This window comes from Thamnophis sirtalis, unplaced genomic scaffold (genome assembly GCF_051295495.1).
Source record: "Thamnophis sirtalis isolate CommonGarterSnake01/CBP01778 unplaced genomic scaffold, rThaSir2_p1.2 scaffold_6, whole genome shotgun sequence".
Lineage (NCBI taxonomy): Eukaryota > Metazoa > Chordata > Lepidosauria > Squamata > Natricidae > Thamnophis > Thamnophis sirtalis.
In genome coordinates this window covers 2988018-3009252 of record NW_028261386.1, presented here as the reverse complement: position 1 = coordinate 3009252, position 21235 = coordinate 2988018, and the positions used below count along the sequence as shown (strand labels likewise).

At 46.6% G+C, this 21235-nt stretch overlaps 1 protein-coding gene across 1 annotated transcript in view; it reads left to right on the top strand.

Moving 5' to 3' along the window:
* Positions 1 to 1761: 1761 nt before the first annotated feature.
* The window catches only part of DHX40 (DEAH-box helicase 40), a 36128-nt gene continuing 16654 nt past the window's right edge, over positions 1762 to 21235 (top strand). Inside the window, exons 1-9 of the mRNA XM_087717113.1 lie at positions 1762 to 1805; positions 3812 to 3992; positions 5455 to 5600; positions 7946 to 8065; positions 9321 to 9551; positions 10547 to 10613; positions 11978 to 12109; positions 15490 to 15589; positions 18089 to 18175. Coding sequence (XP_087573239.1) covers positions 3827 to 3992; positions 5455 to 5600; positions 7946 to 8065; positions 9321 to 9551; positions 10547 to 10613; positions 11978 to 12109; positions 15490 to 15589; positions 18089 to 18175 — 1049 coding nt within the window. The 5' untranslated portion in view covers positions 1762 to 1805; positions 3812 to 3826. The remainder of the gene's footprint in view (positions 1806 to 3811; positions 3993 to 5454; positions 5601 to 7945; positions 8066 to 9320; positions 9552 to 10546; positions 10614 to 11977; positions 12110 to 15489; positions 15590 to 18088; positions 18176 to 21235) is intronic.

The window sequence follows — 21235 nt, the reverse complement described above, 5'->3', positions numbered from 1 at the left end:
GGAGCACACAGAGGTTCGGGGAGGGCAAAAAACGGGCCTGTTGGAAGTTCGGGAAGGCCAGAAAGTCCCTTTTCACTCTCCCAGAGGCTCAAGGAAAGCCTCCAGAGCCCAGGGAGGGCAAAAACACCTCCCCCACCCCCGCTGTGGTACAGGATGCCAACTAGGCCACGCCAATATGCTTTTTAGATAGATGGACTTCAACTCCCAGAATTCCCTAGTTAGCTTGGGTTTTTTTTTAGATTGGTGGATTTCAACTCCCAGTATTCCTCAGCCACAACTCCCAGAATTCCCTGGCCAGCTTGCTTTTTAGATGTGGGACTTCAGCTCCCAACATCCTCCAGCCAGTATGCTTGAAGATCTGTGGACTTCAACTCCCAGAATTCTTCAGCCACTTTGCTTTTCAGATGGTGGACTTCAGCTCCCAGCATTCCCCAGCAAGTACGCTTGAAGATGCTGAACTTTAATGCCCAGAATTTCCTGGCTAGCTTGCTTTTTAGATGAATGGACTTCAACTCTCCGCATTCCCCAGCCAGTATGCTTGAAGATGATGGACTTCAACTCCCAGGCTTCCTCAGCCACAACACCCTGGCAAGCTTGCTTTTTAGGTGGGGGACTTCAGCTCCCAGCATCCTCCAGCCAGTATGCTTGAAGATCTGTGGACTTCAACTCCCAGAATTCCCTAGCCACTTTGCTTTTCAGATGGGTGGACTTCAACTCCCAGCATTCCCCAGCCACTTTCCTTTTCAGATGGTGGACTTCAGCTCCCAGCATTCCCCAGCAAGCATACTTGATGGTGGACTTCAACTCCCAGCATTCTCCAGCCAGTATACTTGATGGTGGACTTCAGCTCCCAGCATTCTCCAGCCAGTATACTTGATGGTGGACTTCAACTCCCAACATTCCCCAGCCACTTTCCTTTTCAGATGGTAGACTTCAGCTCCCAGCATTCCCCAGCCAGTATACTTGATGGTGGACTTCAACTCCCAGAATTCCCCAGCCAGTATACTTGATGGTGGACTTCAACTCCCAACATTCTCCAGCCAGTATACTTGATGGTGGACTTCAACTCCCAACATTCCCCAGCCACTTTCCTTTTCAGATGGTAGACTTCAGCTCCCAGCATTCCCCAGCCAGTATACTTGATGGTGGACTTCAACTCCCAGAATTCCCCAGCCAGTATACTTGATGGTGGACTTCAGCTCCCAGCATTCTCCAGCCAGTATACTTGATGGTGGACTTCAACTCCCAACATTCCCCAGCCACTTTCCTTTTCAGATGGTGGACTTCAGCTCCCAGCATTCCCCAGCCAGTATACTTGAAGATGGTGGACTTCAACTCCCAAAATTCCCCAATGAGCTTGTGTTTTTTTTTTTATGGGTGGACTTCAACTCCCAGCATTCCTCAGCCAGCCACCCACCTGAAAGTCGCCAAGAGACAGTGCAGTAGAGGGCAGTGGAGGATTGCACATAGATCTGCTATCCTGTGTGGTCGTGAGAAACTCCGCCACCTTTTCAGCGTCCATTCATTAATCGGTGCAATTGATAAATCCCGGACTAGATTGACAGCAGATAATCAATCCCTCCCTCCCCTTCTTCCTAAATCAATCCAACCATCAGTTTCTCGTCCGATGACAGTCCAAAGCGCTACAGCTGATCAAAAAAGGGGGCGGGGCTGGACGAGTAGGTGGGGCTTCTACCAGGAAGGGCGTGACGTCAGTGCGGGGGGGTCTGTGTGTGCTCTAACCCCACGTGTTCTCCAGAAGTCACGTGGCTGTTGCTGCTTGTGGAAGGGCTCGCTTGCAAAAGGTAAGGATTGTTTCCAGTGGGAAGGCGTCGCTGGCCGTGGAGGATGGGAAGTGTAGTACAGCCCAGCCCAGCCCATGCGCAGGACGGGGGCTGGGGGACGTCGGTTTAAGTCTCGTAGTTACTTGGGCTTGTGTTGTGATGCTGTGGAACTACATCTCCCAGCATGCCTCACCATAGTATTGCAATTGTTACAGATTCTCCCCCCACCCCTTTAAAAATCACCAGATGAATGTGTCCCTGTCTCTCTTTTCCCCCAATGCAGCATCCCCAACCTGGGGAATTGCAAACTTTTTTCTTCCTTTTCTGTTGCAAACCAAAAATGGTTGCAATACAACCAGCCGGTTTCTGACTGCATGCATGCCTTTGGAAGCGACTCCCCTTGGCTTTCGGTTTGTTTTTGAGAGGAGGTTTTGAAAATTAATGCAATATCAGGGGATTTCAATTTCAATTATACATCACGTGAAGGATGTGTTTTTTGTGTTTTTATTTTTATAGTTATAATGTAGACTGAAGACGGCATTTAATTTCCTTGAACAATGTGCAATGACAATAATGTAAACTAAACTTTAAAAAAAAAACCTAAAGTAAACTAAACGGGATCAATAATACTGATGGAGTGTGCCAGATTTCATTGTAGACATGATGTACAGTGACAATATAGGCTATACTATGTTTAGTAAGTGCTACATAACAATGTAAACAAAAATGTCCCCAAAAATTTCCTGACAGTTAGAACAATGAATCAGTGGAAGGACTTGCCTCCAGAAGTTGTGAATGCCCCAACACTGGAAGTCTTTAAGAAGATGTTGGATAGCCATTTGTCTGAAACGGTATAGGGTTTCCTGCCCTAGGCAAGGGGTTGGACTAGAAGACCTCCAAGGTCCCTTCCAACTCTGCTATTGTATTGCATTGATTTAACCAGGGGGGGAGGCTCAGTGGTGGGTTTCAAATTTTTTTAGAACCTCTTCTGTAGGTGTGGCCTGCTTTGTGGGAGTAGCTTGCTGGCCATGTGACCGGGTGGGAGTGGCTTGCGGCCATGCGACTGGGTGGGTGTGGACAACTTGTTGGCTTGGTTTGGTTTATTAGATTTATGTGTCACCCTTCTCCCAAGGACTCCGGGACTTGTAAAATGTGGTGAAACTCACTTAACAACGTTCTTGCTTAGCAACCAAAATGTTGGCTCAGAAACTCTGGCATTTGAAGCACGCAAGTCTTAAAGCTGTCAAGTTACAAGACCCTCGCACCCCTAACCCTTTAGGGAAAAAAAAACACCCCGGGGTGTTCAAACTCGACAGCTTTAAGACTTGTGGACTTCAACTCCCAGAATTCCTCCTCTCGCTCTTGATCTTGATGATGTGCGGACGGGCGGGGGGAGGGAGCTGGAACCGGTTCTAAACGGCACTGTAGATTTGTGGAACCTCTTCTATAGAAGAGCTTAGAACTGGCAGGAACCCACCCCTGGGTGGGCTTCTACGGGTTCGGCTGGATTTGGGAGAATCTATAGCTAACTTTATGGTCGATTCGGAGAATCTTCAAATCCTACCCTTGGCTGGCCCTGCCCACCCCACCCCTCCCATCCCTCTCCTCCCCACTCAACCCGCCCCTCCCAGGAGTCTCCACAAGGCCCGTTATGCGAGGTAAGTGCAGGGCCTGTGCGAAGGCTCGAGGAGGCTGAAAAACAGGCTTCCCACAAGTTCCGGAAGGCCAGAAATGGGCCTGTTTCCAGCCTCCAGAGCCCGGAGGAATCAGCTTTCACCCTCCTAGAGGCTCGAGGAAAACCTCTGGAGCCTGGGGAAGGTGAAAACGCCCCCCTCCACTAGGCCACGCCCACCCTAGCCACGCCCACCCAACAACTGGGCAGAGAACCCGTTGCTGAAATTTTTGAAGCCCACACTTGGTCTTAACATTCATTAACTTAACGGAAACGTAACGAAATAAGATCTGTTGAGATTCCTGTATCTCTTAACTGCAGGTTGATCCGTTTTGCTCGTGTTTTGTGCCCGCAGAGCCAACAACCTGAAATGCCGAAGGGAGGCAAGGAAAAAACTCCCAGCTCTGCACAGCTGCCCATTAGCAAATTGCGAAGGAAATTAGTGGAGGCTATCCAAGGCGACACATTTGTGGTGGTGACCGGTGAGACGGGAAGCGGAAAAACCACACAACTTCCCAAATATTTATTTGAAGAAGGTAAAAGCGCGTTCGCCTGAGGGAATCCCACGTCCGAGATTCATGGGGCCGAGTAATTGCCAAGGTTTAGGAAGGAGAAGAGCAGGCCGAGTTGGGAGGGCGGAGTTAAGCATGTCATTAGCTTAGACTCATTACATTGCTGTTCTGACCCCCCTCGTCCCACACCAAAGCACTCCGAGCCAAAGATAGTTTACAGAATTTATTCACAGACAGACAAGCCCTTGGCAGCAAACCGGCACAGACAAACCTGGGCAGCAATCCATCACAGATGAGCCCTGGCAGCAATCCAGCCTGCCAAGCTCACAATACTGTTCATCCAACATTAGTTAATGCGTTGACGTCTGCAAAAGGGGAGTGTGCACAAGCAGTCCTTTTATAGTCTGGAGAGGAGCCTAATTACCACCAGCTGAGTGCAATTACCTCCTGTAACTGCGTAATTGTTCCTTACGCCTATTAGCTCTCTGGTGCCAGGCATCCAGGAACAACTCACTGCTGACTTCCGGATCACACTTCCTTATCTCCTCCCCACTGGTCCAAGGCTCAGGCGCCTCCTGGTGACCAACCAGCCTCTCTGCGCCCTGCTCGGAGTTGGAACCCTGTCCAGGGTCCTCCAAATTCTCCAAAGCCGACTCATAGGGCCCCTTGCTGTCGGAGTCTGATGGCAGCTCCAACGGCTCCTGCTGGGCCACAACACGTTGCCATAAAGGGTCCCAACTCCAACCCCTCTTGAATTGTGTTGACACTGACCTGGCACAATTTAGTATTCAACTTTAAGTGACGAGATTCTTGTGTATAGGTCCGTGATGGGGAAAATACGGCATGCGGGCCACGCCCCAAGCCGTCACCCCAGCTCAGCTCTGACGCACATGCGCATGCACCTCCTTCTGGAAAGCTGATTTTCAAGTCTCTCCTGCGCATGTGCAAGGGATGGGGCACATGTGGGAGAGGCACATTTTTTCCAGTGCCTTTTCTAGCTTTGAATGGTCACTAAATAAATGGTTTTAAGGAGTACCTGTAAAGGTAAAGATAAAGGTTCCCCTCGCACATATGTGCTAGTCGTTCCCGACTCTAGGGGGGCGGTGCTCCTCTCTGTTTCAAAGCTGAAGAACCAGCGCTGCCCGAAGACGTCTCCGTGGTCATGTGGCCGGCATGACTCAACGCCAAAGGCTCATGGAACGCTGTTACCTTCCCACCAAAGGTGGTCCCTATTTTTCTACTTGCATTTTTTACATGCTTTCAAACTGCTAGGTTGGCAGAAGCTGGGACAAAGAACGGGAGCTCACTCCGTTACGCGGCACTGGGGATTCGAACCGCCGAACTGCCAACCTTTCTGACGACAAGCTCAGCATCTTAGCCACTGTGTCCCTTGTGTAGAGGTGTAGAAAATAATACATGTTTGTCAAAGGGAGTTCTTTTATTTTTCCAAAAACTCGATCGTGTCTTTTGCTCCCTTATTTTACAGGGTATGCCAGGCATGGCACAATTGCTGTGACACAGCCACGGCGCATGGCTGCCATCTCTGTGGCCGAAAGAGTGGCAGAGGAGCTAGGCTGCCCAGTGGGAGGCCTTGTGGGATACCAGGTTCGCTTTGAGGAGTGCATCTCAGAGGTATGTGTTCGAATCCAGCTTATTCTTGAGATACAATACAATACAATACAATAGCAGAGTTGGAAGGGACCTTGGAGGTCTTCTAGTCCAACCCCCTGCCTAGGCAGGAAACCCTATACCGTTTCAGACAAATGGCTATCCAAAATCTTCTGAAAGACTTCCAGTGTTGGGGCATTCACAACTTCTGGAGGCAACTTCTGTTCCACTGATTAATTTGTTCTCACTGTGAGGAAATTTCTCCTCAGTTCTAAGTTGCTTCTCTCCTTGATTAGTTTCCACCCATTGCTTCTTGTTCTACCCTCAGTGGTGTGGTTATTTATTGGATTCGTCTGCTTTTAAAAAAAAAAGTCAGAAGAGATTCCTGTCTTAGGTTTAGGAACACGAAACTGCCAGGTTTTTTTTAGGTTTTTCAGTCAGAAACAGGTCTTTATATGTTGTTTAAATTGTCTTCTCAACTGCGGCTTTGTGTGCTTCTTAGCCATTATCAGGTTTTCTTGCTATCTGCTATGCCTGCTGTTTTTTTCTTTTAAATGTGCTGACCATGTAATATTTTGTTTTGCCATGTCTCTTTTCTGTTGTTATTCTTCGTCACGTCGTGAGCAAGGTGCTTAGACTTGTCGTTGTTATTGTTATTGTTGTTATTATGGTTGGTTGCACAGTCAGATTGCGTAGATTGGATTTGGCATTTTTATCCATTGATAAGTTCTTTCCAAGGACCTGATGATTTATTATTACTATTATTGGTTATTATTGGTTATTGTTTATTATTATTGGTTATTATTAGTTATTATTGGTTACTATTTATTATTATTGGTTATTGTGTATTATTATTGGTTATTACTGGTTGTTATTGGTTATTATTATGATTATTGGTTGTTATTGGTTATTATATATTATTATTATTGGTTATTATTAGTTATTATTGATTATTATTGGTTGTTATTGGTTGTTATTGATTATTGGTTATTATTAGTTATTGATTATTATTTATTTTCATTGGTTATTATTTATTATTATTGGTTATTATTGGTTATTATTATTATTGGTTATTATTGATTATTGATTAATGTTGATCATTGATTAATAGTGATTATTGATTATTGATTATTATTATTTATTATTTATCATTATTTATTATATTTACTATATTTATTATATTTATTACTATTATTATTATTATTATTATTATTATTATTATTATTTATTATTATTTATTATTATGCACCCCACGCATGTGCAGCAGAGATAAAAAAAAACCAGCCATTGGGAAGGAGGCACACACGCATGTGCGGTGCAGCTGAGCTGGGGCGATGGCTTGCTTGCCCGCAGAGAGGGTTGTGTGTGTCACCGGTGGCATGTGTGCCATTGGTTTGCCATCACGGCTCTATGCCAAAACTGCACCCCAGTGAACGGAGGTGGTGAATGCCAGCATAGGAGACTGAGAGCGCATGTAGGCTGACAGTGTCTGGCAGAAGCTGCACACATCAGTTGAGTACCTGTGCAAGCAGCAGGCAGAAGCAGAGGTGCGGGGAGCGGGGGAGGCAGTGGTAGAATTCAAATAATTTAACAACTGGTTCTCTGTCCTAATGACCAGCTGGGTAGGCGTGGCTCGGTGGTCATGTGACTGGGTGGGTGTGGCCAACTCAATGTCACTCAAATCGATGGGTGCTTCGTTTTAGCTGTTACAATGTAACGAGGGTTAACCGGAGAGGCAGTTTCTGTAATCAGGGCAATAAAGATGAGGCTAGAAACAACACCAGAATGTTTCCTTCCTGCCTTCCTTACAGGATTAGCCCCGTAAAGTGGGTAAAAACAAGAGATTTCTTCCAACAACTGGTTCTTCCGAATAGGTGCGAACTGGCTGAATCCCACCACCGGGAGGAGGTGATCTGGATGTGCTGTGTGGGCCACAGGAAAGCTGAGCGGTGACGGGCCAGAGCAGCGGGAAGCTGCGGGAGGCTCGTCTTTGCGTCTCTCGGCTTGCCTGCAGCCTGCACGGTGCATCCGGATTGTCTTCTGCTCTGTGTCTTCCGCTCTCTGCAGCCCCAGAGTGTGCCAACTGTCGGTCCCCGGGCGCTTGCTGACTGTTGTGTTTGCGCCAGGGGCGGGGCGCCCAGCCACGTTGATCACCCTGAAAATGTGTTTTCCCGAAAATAAGCCCTAGTTCTTATTTGATGAGTTAAACATGACTGGGCAGGAGAAAATGTTCCCTTTACTTTTTAGTACTTTTTAAAAAGTCATTAAACAAAAAGCATTGTTTTTTTCTGAATGGAGCAGCTTAAAGAGTTTTCTTTGCTATAATCCACGGGACATTCCTGACTAACTATTGATTCTAAATGTCACAGGAAACTGCGATCAAGTATTTGACGGATGGGTGCTTGTTGAGGCAAATCCTGGCAGACCCACATCTGGCCCAATACAGCGTCGTTATTCTGGACGAAGCTCACGAACGGAGTCTCTGCACGGTCAGTAAAATGGGGCAAAACTCACTTAACAACTGTCTTGCTTAGCAACAGAAATGTTGAGCTCAATTGGGGTCATAAGTCGAAGACTACCTGCTGTTGTGCCAGGAGAGCTGGCAGCAGAATCGAGACAGTGAGGAGGTTGGGGAGGAAAATGGGCCGGTCCTGGGGGTTGAGGAAAGCTCGGACGAGGGCTCTGCGTCGGAGGCAGAGAGGGAGTTAGACAGCAGCGAGGCAGAGGAACAGCTGGAGCCTGTTCCCAGTGTGCGCATGCGCAGAGCTGCCGGAAGACAAGAACAACTAAGAAAGCAGAGTCGACTTGGGAGTAGAGCCACACCTTGGAGGTGATTGGCCCCCTCCCATAGGAAACAAAAGAGGAGCGAATGGGGAGGGGGCTTTTGCAGGAAACAATTCGTTCATTTGGTCGTTTCAAGAGTGGAAAGTTTTATTTGTGACTATAAGAGACTCTGTGCCAAGTTTTGCCTTGCCCTGCATTAGGAAACTAGTTATCTGGCAGCTCTCCAAACGAGATAAAGTTTGTGTGGATAAACATTCCTCTGAAAGACTGTGTCAGTATTCCAAGTATCATGTAGAATTAAATCAGAATCAAAGGCAAAACGATCCTTAAAGTTCCAATTTAATAAGACAGACATTTTAGGCACATCTATGTTAATCCCAATACCGGAAATGACATCAGAATTCCCCCCAGTTAAAAGTTCATGATCTTGTCCCCACACCCACAATCCATCACATGGTCCAATCTTCTCCTTCCACGCTGGCATCCACACCCAGCTGCTTCCGGTCAGGTGTACTGGTGCGGAGAGAAAGGATGACCTTGGCTTCTAGTAAAGAATGAAAACAATACATTCCACAATCCTACTCTTTACTATTCCCCCCTCCCATCAACTATACTAATGAAACAGCATAATGAAATAAGAGAAAGTGTGGCAGGCCAAAATTCTAAAAGGAATATAATTGCAGGCCTGACAGACTGTTTGCTAAAGCCTTGCTGACTGTGAATGAAAGGAATTCACAGTTGTGTCAATAAAAAGGGTTTTGCTGGCACCAAGACTCTGTTTCTTGCTTTTTAAGGAAGCCTGGGTCAGAACACCTGCAGTTGGTATTTCCCACACAGCTGGGAATATGTTTGCCAATGAAAAGATCAATTTAGGATTGGCCGTGAGAGATCATAGTGTGTTCCATGTTTGAAAGGGGGCCGCGGTTCAAAACGTGGACGTTAGGACCACTTCTCTTTCAGGATATCCTCTTTGGCCTGTTGAAGCAGCTGTTCCACGGGGAAAAAGAAATCCAAAGGAAGGAACCCTTGAAGGTCGTGGTGATGTCCGCCACCTTGGACGTGGAGAAGTTCTCGGCCTTCTTTGGAAATTGCTCCGTGGTGGAGATTCCAGGAAGGAAATACCTGGTGGAGGAGATCTTCTGTGATGCTCTGGGTCCCAGAGATGCCAACAGCTCTGCCTTCATCACAGAGGTATTGGCTGGTCACTTTCGTTTTGTTTAGTTGAAGAGTCCTCGGTGCTCTCTAAGCACGGTTGTTTGCTTCCAGACGTTTCGTTACCCAACAATCGTATTTTTCGGAGTATAAGATGCTCCGAAGTATAAGACGCACCTAGCTTTTGGCGAGAAAAATAAGGGTGGGGGGGATCTGCTTTTGCCTCCCAACAATTTGCCTCCTTGCAACAAACAGCAAACAGCACAGACAATATACACTGTTTGTAGTGTTACATTTCAGACTATACTTGTACAGATGCTGTTAAAATTGACGTGGCTTTCTGGAAGTTTACGTTATTCTACGCTATTTAAAAGGAGATACAATAGCACGGGGCCTCTTCAGATCAAGCATTTGTTTTAAAAAGCTTCTTCATTTTGTTAAGTTGTCTAGAACAGCGATGGCAAACTTTTTTTGGCTTGCGTGCCATGGGGGGGGGAGCGCAGGGAGGCTCGTGCGTGGGCGTGCCACACCCATAACGCAACGTGTGATTCCCCCAGTGCGCATGTGCGAATGAGAGGCGCTCCACCCCCCATTTTTCCATGCTTTTTTCGCCCTCCCCAGGCTCCAGAGGCTTTATAGGAGCCTGAGGAGGGCAAAAAATGGCTTTACAAAAGGCTGAACAGCGCACATGCCTTGCGCTCCCTGACAAATGCGTCCGCGTGCCACCTGTGGCACTTGTGCCATAGGTTTGCCATCCCGGGTCTAGAACAATAATAAAGCAGCCTTTAAAAAAATAAGTCTAATAATTTGAAGTTTCTATAGGCATTTATAGTTATTGACTTGTCTCCTTGCAGCAAATAGCAAACAGCCTGATTAGTACAAGAAAAAAAAATCCCAACACTGGAAGTCTTTAAGAAGATGTTGGATAGCCATTTGTGTGAAACGGTGTAGGGTTCCCTGCCTAGGCAGGGGGTTGGACTAGAAGACCTCCAAGGTCCCTTCCAACTCTGCTATTGTATTGTGTTGTGTTTCAGACTGTCAGAGTGACCTTGGATGTCCATTTGAACGGCTCGGCGGGAGACATCCTCGTTTTCCTGACAGGCAAGTGTTTTGAAGTTATCCTGTGGAAAATCACTAACTCCTTGTATGCAGCAGGGATGTCTAACTCAATTTCATTTAGGGCCGCGTGAGAGTTGTGTTTGACCTCAGAGGGCTGGGGGAGTGTGGGTTGGCGTGACCAGGTTGACTCCTGCTCCAGCCATTGGTGGATTCCTACCAGTTTGGACCGGTTTGACTGAACCGGTAGAAACTTGGTGGCCTGGGTTTCTGGAACCGGCAGCAACCCATGTCTGTCATGCCTCCAAACCGGTTCTCTTTCGGGGACGCCATCTTGATTTTCGGCTCTCTGCATACGCAGAACAATTTTCTTAGCAGGTCTACATATATACCTTATTGCCCTTATCAATTATTTATTTAACATAACCGTCTATAAGTTACTAAATTACTACTTACTAAGCGTGACCCGACAATTGCGCGATAGACATATGCGCGCCGACAAAATATCGCCAATTAAAATGCGACGTCAAAATCTTGCCTACAAATTTGCAACGTCAAAATTGCGCCAACAAAAGACAAGCACAATAAAATCGAAAATTTTTTAGGGTTAGGGTTATAACGTACGTATACGCCTTGGATTGGATTTGGATTTATTAAATTTATAGGCCATCCAATCCCGAAGGACTCCGGGCAGCTTACAGAAAATGAATTTTAAAAAGAGTTAAAAGACAAACAAGATCATCCCACTATGTTAAAGGCCCAGCACACTCACTGGGCTGTCTATAGTTTGCTGATGACGCGATTTTGTCGGCGCGCATTTGTCGGCGCGCTATTGTCAAAAATCAATTAGCGATTTTGACGGCGCTCATTTGTCCGTCGCAGTTTTGTTGGCGCGCATATGTCTATCGCGCATTTGTCGGTGAACCCTTACTAATTATAGAACTTAGTTACATTTTCTGTTATCTACTTTCATATATCCAATAACATTATACCTTTATAACATATTCAAAATAAGAATTAATTAGTTAAATTTCTAGGCCTTTTTTTTCCAAATCATTGTTTGCAATTTATATCCAAATTCCTTATATTAAGCCAGTACATATATATGTCATTAACTATAACTCTTATCATATTATTATTATTAATAATAATAATAATATTTGTAACGAAATCATTTATTAACTTACATCCAGCTTCCTCACCTCCAGCCAACATAGAAATATACCTTGTTACCATTATCAACTATTTATTTAAGCAAGCAAACTAAAAAAGTCCCGTTTTTGTTCCAGTGCCGTTGTAACTTTGAACGATCGTTAAAGGAGCTATCGTTGCAAGTCGAAGGATTACCTGTAGCCTTTCCCTCATTTCTTCAGAACAATACCTTAAATGTGTTTGTGGTTTCCCACTAGGGCAATCGGAGATCGAAAGAGCTTGCGAGCTTCTCTTCCAGAAAGCCGAAATGATAGACTACCGCTTTGAAGTCAGAGATCGCTCCGTGGATGGCTTACTTATCTTGCCGTTGTATGGCTGCATGCCAACAGGTGAGCATAACAGATTTGCAAGGGCCCTTGGAGGTCTTCTAGTCCAACCCCCCCGTTTAGGCAGGAAACCCTTCACCACTTCAGACAAATGGTTATCCAACATCTTCTTAAAAACTCCCAGTGTTGGAGCATTTACAACTTCTGGAGGCAAATTCTGTTCCACTGATTAATTGTTCTAATTGTCAGGAAATTTCTCCTTAGTTCTAGGTTGCTTCTCTCCTTGATTAGTTTCCTCCCATTGCTTCTTCTGCCTTCAGGTGCTTTGGAGAATAGTTTGATCCCCCTCTTCTCTATGGCAGCCCCTCAAATACGGGAATACTGCTAGCATGTCACCCCCTACTCCTTCTCTTTGTTAGATTTAGATTTAAATTAGGTCACCAAGAGACTGTAAGACCGGAGACTCAAGTTCAGCTTACTCTATGTGTAAAAGAATAACAGAGTTGGAAGGGACCTTGGAGGTCTTCTAGTCCAGTGTTTCCCAACCTTGGCAACTTGAAGATGTCTGGACTTCAACTCCCAGAATTCCCCAGCCAGCATTCGCTGGCTGGGGAATTCTGGGAGTTGAAGACCAGACATCTTCAAGTTGATAAAGTTGGGAAACACTGTTCTAGTCCAACCCTCTGGTCAGGAAGGAAACCCTACACCACTTCAGATGAATGGTTATCCAACATCTTCTTAAAAACTTCCAGTATTGGAGCATTCACAACTTCTGGAGGCAACTTCTGTTCCACTGATTAATTGTCCTCACTGTCAGGAAATTTCTCCTCAGTTCTAAGTTGCTTCTCTCCTTGATTAGTTTCCACCCATTGCTTCTTCTTCTACCTTCAGGTGGCTTGGAAAATAGCTTGACTCCCTCTTCTTTGGGGCAGCCTCTGAGATATTGGAAGACTGCTATCATGTCACCCCTGGTCCTTCTTTGCCTTAAAATTCTTTTATTGCACGTATCCGGATTTTCTCAGAGTTGTGTCCTTAACATCTACTGCATTTCCCAGCATTCTATAAAATGTTGTGACAACATTTTTCCTCAGCCTTTTTTTCAAAATCTCATTTGGCCCCCAGAGTTGTGGGTACTCCCATCAGTGGAAGGTTTCCAAGACTATATGCTAAGTGTTGTATCTAGTGTGTTATGGTGAATGTATTTTTACAATGACTATAATAATGATCTATCACTGTTGATGTATGTACACTGTGAGCTTATGCACTGGAGGCAAATTCCTCGTGTGCCCAATCACACTTGGCCAATAAAGAAGGATAATTCTAAAAGATAGGACCACCATTTAAATGTGATTGTATAAGGCAGGGGTGTCCAAACTTGGGAACTTTAAGACTTGTGGACTTCAACTCTCAGAATTCCCCAGCCAGCCATGCTGGCTTGGGAATTCTGGGAGTTGACGTCCACATGCCGGCTGGGGAATTCTGGGAGTTGACATCCACATGCTGGCTGGGGAATTCTGGGAGTTGACGTCCACATGCCGGCTGGGGAATTCTGGGAGTCGATGTCCACATGCTGGCTGGGGAATCCTGGGAGTTGACATCCACATGCTGGCTGGGGAATTCTGGGAGTTGACATCCACATGCTGGTTGGGGAATTCTGGGAGTTGACATCCACATGCTGGTTGGGGAATTCTGGGAGTTGACGTCCACATGCTGGCTGGGGAATCCTGGGAGTTGACATCCACATGCTGGTTGGGGAATTCTGGGAGTTGACATCCACATGCTGGTTGGGGAATTCTGGGAGTTGACGTCCACATGCTGGCTGGGGAATCCTGGGAGTTGACGTCCACATGCTGGTTGGGGAATCCTGGGAGTTGACATCCACATGCTGGTTGGGGAATTCTGGGAGTTGACATCCACATGCTGGTTGGGGAATTCTGGGAGTTGACGTCCACATGCTGGCTGGGGAATCCTGGGAGTTGACATCCACATGCTGGTTGGGGAATCCTGGGAGTTGACATCCACATGCTGGTTGGGGAATTCTGGGAGTTGACATCCACATGCTGGTTGGGGAATTCTGGGAGTTGACGTCCACATGCTGGCTGGGGAATCCTGGGAGTTGACATCCACATGCTGGCTGGGGAATCCTGGGAGTTGACATCCACATGCTGGTTGGGGAATTCTGGGAGTTGACATCCACATGCTGGTTGGGGAATTCTGGGAGTTGACGTCCACATGCTGGCTGGGGAATCCTGGGAGTTGACATCCACATGCTGGTTGGGGAATCCTGGGAGTTGACATCCACATGCTGGTTGGGGAATTCTGGGAGTTGACATCCACATGCTGGTTGGGGAATTCTGGGAGTTGACGTCCACATGCTGGCTGGGGAATCCTGGGAGTTGACATCCACATGCTGGCTGGGGAATCCTGGGAGTTGACATCCACATGCTGGTTGGGGAATTCTGGGAGTTGACGTCCACATACTGGCTGGGGAATTCTGGGAGTCGACGTCCACAAGTCTTTTTTTTTTCAGTTCAAAAGTTTTATTTCTTTTAAAACAAACATTTCATCATTCCTCAATCAGTAAGACATCGAAGTACAATTTTTTGTATGTCAAGATAGTTCTAGTTTCTAGCCTAATGTATACCCCTCCCTCCCTCCCCCCCCCAACCCCACTCCTCTTCCCCCCAACCCCACTCCTCCTCCCCCCCCCCGACTTCCCAGAACCCGTACATGGTATGGATTTTTAACTAACACAGTCTAAAATCTATTGAGAAAAAAGAAATAAAGAAATTAATGACATTCTACATTGACCTTAGCTTCTTCTTACTGAACTAACTTTAAACAATTTAAATCATTCCTGATCTTAAGCATAGGCTAACTGGAATTTCTTGGTCCCGTATTTATTTTGTATATAGTCAATCCATTTTTTCCAGTCTCGTTTATATCTCTCATTTGAGTGGTCTTTAAGATATGCCGATATTTTAGCCATCTCGGCTAAGTTTGTGACTTTCAGTGTCCATTCTTGAGTTGCAGGCAAGTCTTCCTTCTTCCAGTATTGCACCACCAACAGTCTTGTTGCCGTCCACAAGTCTTAAAGTTCCCAAGTTTGAGCAACCCTGGTATAAGGTCACCTGCCTTGGGCAAGGGGGTTACGCTAGAAGACCTCCAAGGTCCCTTCCAGTATTATGATTCTATGAAAAGAGAAACCCAGTGCTGCCTCTTAGTATGCTTGACTACAATTCCCAATACTTTCAACTGCCTTGGATGGGAATGATGGCAGTTGTAGTCCAGCTCAGACAGTCCTCGCTCTGCAGCCTGGCTGCTGCTGGTCTCTGGTGGAATCTAACTGAACCAGGTTTTGATTTTAATCTTGGGGAAACCAGTTTGGAAATTGGCGTTATTTTCTTCTCTCTGATCATTTTGACCCGGATTTTGTCGCTTAGATCAGCAAAGACAGATATTCGTGCCGCCTCCGCCAGGGATCAGGAAATGTGTCGTGTCCACAAATATCGCAGCCACGTCTTTGACTATCGATGGGATCAAGTAAGAGTTCCGGGGATGTTGATGTTGTTCTGACCCACCTTAGCAGGAGCAAGAAATAGACTCATTGTCACGAAAGCCCCCTCTTTATTTACCTCTTGTGAATTAATTGCATTCCCCCACCGGAAAAATCCGGACAAGAATCCTGCAAAAGAGTTAACTGCAGTAACAGAACTTATCAGTCCCTTGGAATAATTGCAAGGCCCTGAGCTCCCAGCCAAAAGGCTGCAAATTACTGTATTTTTCGGACTATAAGACACACCAGAGTATAAGAGGCACAGAGGTGGGTTCCTACCAGTTCACACCAGTTTGGTAGACCGGTTTGTCAAATCTACCGAACCGGTTAGAAGAGGTTCCACCAGTGGACCCGGAAAGCAGGCCACACCTACAGAAGAGGTTCCAAATTTTTTTGAAACCCACCTCCCCTCTCTCTCTCTCTCTCTCTCTCTCCTCTCTCTCTCTCTCTCTCTCTCTCTCTCTCTCTCTCTCTCTCTCTCTCTCTCCCACACACACACACACAAACACACATACACACACAGAGAGACTCACACAGAGAGAGAAAGAGAAAGGAAGAAATAAATAAAAAAAGAAAAAAGAAAGAAAAAGTGAGAGAGATGAAAGAAAAAAAGGAAAAAGGGATAGAGAGACAAAAGGAAGGAGACAGAGAGAGAGAGAGAGAGAGAGAGAGAGAGAGAGAGAGAGAGAGAGAGAGAGAGAGAGAGAGAGAACACATGGCTGGCAAGCCACTCCCACAAAGGAGGCCACACTCACAGAGTAGGTTCGAAAAATTTTTTAAACCCACCACTGAAGAGGCACCATGATTTTGAAGAGGTGAATTTTTTTAAAAAAGGTTTTTGCACTGCAGGCCTCCCAAACCCTCTGCACGCCTTATTTAATTGCAAAAAAAAAAGGGGGGGGCATGCACAACTTTGGGAGGCTTGTAGAGTGCTCGGGGGGGGGGGGGGAAACGAGACAAAACTGCCTGTTTTTTTCCAAAAAAAAAAAGGATGTCAGAGGGTTTGGGAGGCTGGTAGAGTGCTCCTGAGGAGCTGGGGGGGGGGGAATGAGCAAAAATGGCCCTCCCCAGACCTCAGGCACACTTTGCAAGCCTCCCAAACCCTCTGCACGTCCATTTTTGCAAAGGGGGCGGGGTTTCAGGAGGCCAAAAATGCTGCTTTCAGTGTATAAGACGCACCCAGATTTTCACCCTCTTTTTTGGGGGAAAAAGTTTCATCTTATACTCCAAAAAATACGGTAGGTTCTGGCAAGGCAGGCTTTGTTGCACAAAACACCATGAGCAAAATCTTCAGAAATACGAACTGTTGTCTCCTACAACCACCACTCCTCTTTCCTTCTATTTATTCCCCAGTCAGGGAGGGGCCATTCAGTGCCCACGCATGCTTTGCTTCCCGAGTCAACTCCTTGTTCTCCGTTGTTCACCTCTCTTAACTGCTCTGCACATATATGCATTTGGAATAGGCCCCAGCTGTTCTTCCTCCTCACTGCCAAAGGCAGCTGCCTCTCCGGTGTCTGGGAAATGTCAGATAGCCCCGTCTCTATCTCTGTGTCCAACGCAGAGCAACCATAAGAGCTTTCCCCAGACTCCAGCACTGGCCCAAGTTCCTCCCCAAACTCCTCATCGTCCGAGTCTGCCTCGGCTGGCAGCTAGTGGGCCACAAGAGATGTGGATCTTGTGGCTGAACTCTGGAGCTGTTTAATCCAGATAGTCCTTGAGTTACGACCATGATTGAGCCTGGCATTTTTGGTGGTAAGTCGTGGTGGTCGTACAGCAGGTCGTATGGAGACATGGGGCCTTGCAGAGGCTAAGAGAGGGGTTTGCAATCACATTGAGAGTCCTGGGTAATAAACTGGAAGCTCTAGTCTAGGCTGAGGATCACATGCCTTTTATAGTTTTTATTAATACCTGGAAGTTATTTATTTTTATTTTCTTTATTTGCAACCCACCCACATTATTTGAATGTAACCCAAGGCACCAAACCTACCTTCTTTCTCCTATTTCCCATTCAGTGTGAGTTGGGCTCAGAAAATGATTAGCCCACAGTCACCCAGCTGACTTTCATGGCTGAAGTGGGACTAGAACTCCCCATCTCCTGGTTAAAATCCCAAAGTCAGCCAGTTGGCTTTCATGCCTAAGGTAGAACTAGAACTCTCCATCTTTTGGTAGTTGTTCCAAAGTCACCCAGTTGGCTTTCATGGCTAAGGTGGAACTAGAACTCTCCATCTTTCGGTAGTTGTCCCAAAGTCACCCAGTTGGCTTTCATGCCTAAGGTGGAACTAGAACTCTCCATCTCTTGCTTTTCAAACAGGTTCATCACTTTGACCTCCATCTAAAAAGACAAACCATTGTCCTTAATCAATGTTTTTTTTTTTGCAATTTCTTTTCTCATGCTTTTTCTATTTAAGATGCTTGACCTTTGCGTGTGAATTTAGGTTTGCCCCCAATTTTGATAAAACTTGTATTTCTGACTTCCTTTTCTTCAGGTATGTGGTCGACAGTGGGTTTGTGAAGCAGCTAAACCACAACCCAAGAGTTGGCTTGGATGTGCTGGAGGTGGTGCCAATTTCAAAGTAAGTTTGAAATCTTGATCTAGCTTCGCATCCGTGTGCAGACCAGGGATTCTTTTCCATGGAGATTCTCAGTCATATCCAGGTCACGGTTGTTCCAAAGGTGCTTTTTTTTCAAGAGGCAGCTGGACTTCCTTGTTTTTCTTTGAATCCCTTTCGCTTCTCCTCCAAGAAGCTTCTTCAGCTCTGATTGGATGGGTGGGAATGGAAGGGTTTATATTCCTTGCAGACAGCTGGTCATTTGCATCCTTTTAGAGAGTCATTGAGGCCACCAGTGACGTGCGGTGAGGTTTATGGCTGGTGAGGCACTGACACAATGGTGGGTTTCAAATTTTTTTAGACTTGTGGACTTCAACTCCCAGAATTCCACAGCCAGGCATGCTCAGTTCCGATTTAAAGCGATAGCATTTGTTTTTCTCCTTTGCGAAAAAGTTTCCTTCATTCTTTTTTTCTCCCTCCCACTCCTTCCTCCCTCCCTCACCCCTCTCTCAAACAAACACAAACACAGAAGTCGGATGCACCCTGCTGTCTGGGTGGGAAATGCCTGAAACGCAATAAAGCCCACCCACCCACTCACCTCCTGCTTGCAGGCTGGGGTTGAAGCTTCTTCGGCTCTGACTGGATGGTGGGGAAAGGAAGGATTTATACTCCTTGCAGACAGCTGGTCATTTGCATCCTTTGAGAGAGTCATTGAGGCCACTTGGAGGTTTATCTGTGTCTTCAGGGTCACCTGAGTGGTGCACATGGGTGTGTGGAGCCTTCTTGGAACTCTTGAAAGGACTGTGTTGTAGACTGGAGATAGATGATGATGTTGTCCGTCCCGTCCCCCCTGTCCGTCCGTCCCCCTTGTTGAGAGATGGCTGTTCAATTTTGACATCGCCCAAAGATGCTCAACTGGCTTTGTGTCTAAGGAAGGACGACATTTGCTCAATAGATGCCTATGGAGATTCTCAGTCATATCCAGGTCATGGTAGTCCCAAAGGTGCTTTTTCAAGAGGCAGCTGGACTTCCTTGTTTTGCTTTGAATCCCTTTCGCTTCTCCTCCAAGAAGCTTCTTCAGCTCTGACTGGATGGTGGGGAATGGAAGGGTTCATACTCTTTGCAGACAGCTGGTCATTTGCATCCTATTTAGAGAGACATTGAGGCCACTTGGAGGTTTGACTGTGTCCTCAAGGCCACCTGAGTGGTGCTCCTGGTTCCTGCAATTTTTTCCCTCTGGAAATCCATTCCTACTCCCACACCAAAGGGTGTTCATCCCTAATTGTATAGCTAAACGTCAATGGAGATTTTCCGTCATCCAGACTCATGGTTGTCCCAAAGGTGCTTTTCTCAAGAGGCAACTGGACTTCCTTGTTTTTCTTTGAAGACGTTTCGCTTCTCCTCAAAGAAGCTTCTTCAGCTCTGACTGGATGGTGAGGAATGGAAGGTTTTCCTGTACGCTGCTTGGAGAGTCCAAGCATGGGTTAAATTCTGTCTGACTGCCCTGGACTGAACTGAAAGATCTTTAGCCACGCCTCGTCTTCCGGCTCCCCAGATTTTTCAATTCAGTTCTGGCCCAATGGACACATTTTCAGTGGTTCCAGAATATCAACAGAAATGTAACCTTAACTTGGACTTTCCAACCAGATAATTTCCATCCTACGAGAAAATTAAGGTCTGTTTAAAGTGGCTTTTTGTTTCCCTGGCTTCTGCTTCTTGCCTGCGCTTGTTCCAGGCGTCTCCAGGCGCGCGCGGCTTATCCGACTTGCTGGACGACGCGAGCCGGCTTGGGAGCTGCCGCGTTCGCCCTTTGTATTGGCGCAGAGGTCAGCAGCGAGGGGGCCCAGCCACTTGCGCTAGATTGTGGCGTTTGGCACGATGGTCAGTGGTGCGAGGACCCAGCTGTTCCCGCCATCACCTTTCTTGATTTGAATTTGGCGCCACTTTTCTCCAGCAGTAGTCGTTGCAGCAGCCATTTTGAGTAAGGGAAACACTTCAGGCGGCCATTTCGTTTCCATTTTTGCTGCAGTTTTTTCCCCTGCAATTCGGAGTGAGCTTTGGAGAGTGGTGGCAGCGTGACTTCTCTGTGCGGCAATCCAACCCCGCCCTAGGGTCTCTCTCTCATAGCTTCCATGTGTATACGCATTGCATTACCCCCCCCACCCCCGGGGTTTATTAGCCACCCTGAGTCCCTCCGGGAATAGGGCGGCATATAAATGCAATAAACCTTTAACCTTCTTGATGTGGATTTGTGACTTTGTTACCGGACCAGACTTATACAATTGATGTTGACAGACTCAATGGAACCACATTTGAATGGTGTTACAGGTCCACGCCTTCATCAAAAAATCTGGGGAGCCGGAAGAGGAGGCGTGGCTAAAGATCTTTCAATTAGGGCAGTCCAGGGCAGTCAGACAGAATTTAACCCATGCTTGGACTCTCCTCACAGCGTACAGAAAAGGACCCTTCAGGTAAGCCAATAGTCAATTTATACTCCTTGCAGACAGCTGGTCATGTGCATCCTTTTAGAGAATCGTTGAGGCGGCTTGCAGGTTTCTCTGTGTTCTCAAGGTCACCTTGAGTAGTGCAAATGGCTGTGGAGCAGTGGTGGGTTCTGGGTGATATGGCCCGGTACGGGCATATCGGTGGCAACTGGGAGCAGCGGCCACCGTACCGGAACAGTAGCTCATTGGGCCCACCCGTGTTCCTTACCTGTTTTTAAGGCAACCGGGCCAATTGTTTAAGTTTAAGTTTTATTTTATTTATATGCCGCCCTATTCCCTAAAAGGACTCACGGCGGCGAACAACTTAAACGGGAAGGGGAAACATACAAGTACGAAATAGACATTTAAAATGACCAACAACCACACCTGTCGAGAGGGGAGGGGAGCTCATCACCCCCAGGCCTGCCAACACAGCCAGGTTTTAACGGCTTTTTGGAAAGCAGGGAGAGAGGTGAGGGTCCGAATCTCCGCGGGGAGTTCGTTCCAAAGGGCCGGAGCTGCAACAGAGAAGGCCCTCCTTCGCGCATGCGTGTACAACGTACGGCACCTGCATGACTCCCACCGAGCAGCTGGAGCATCA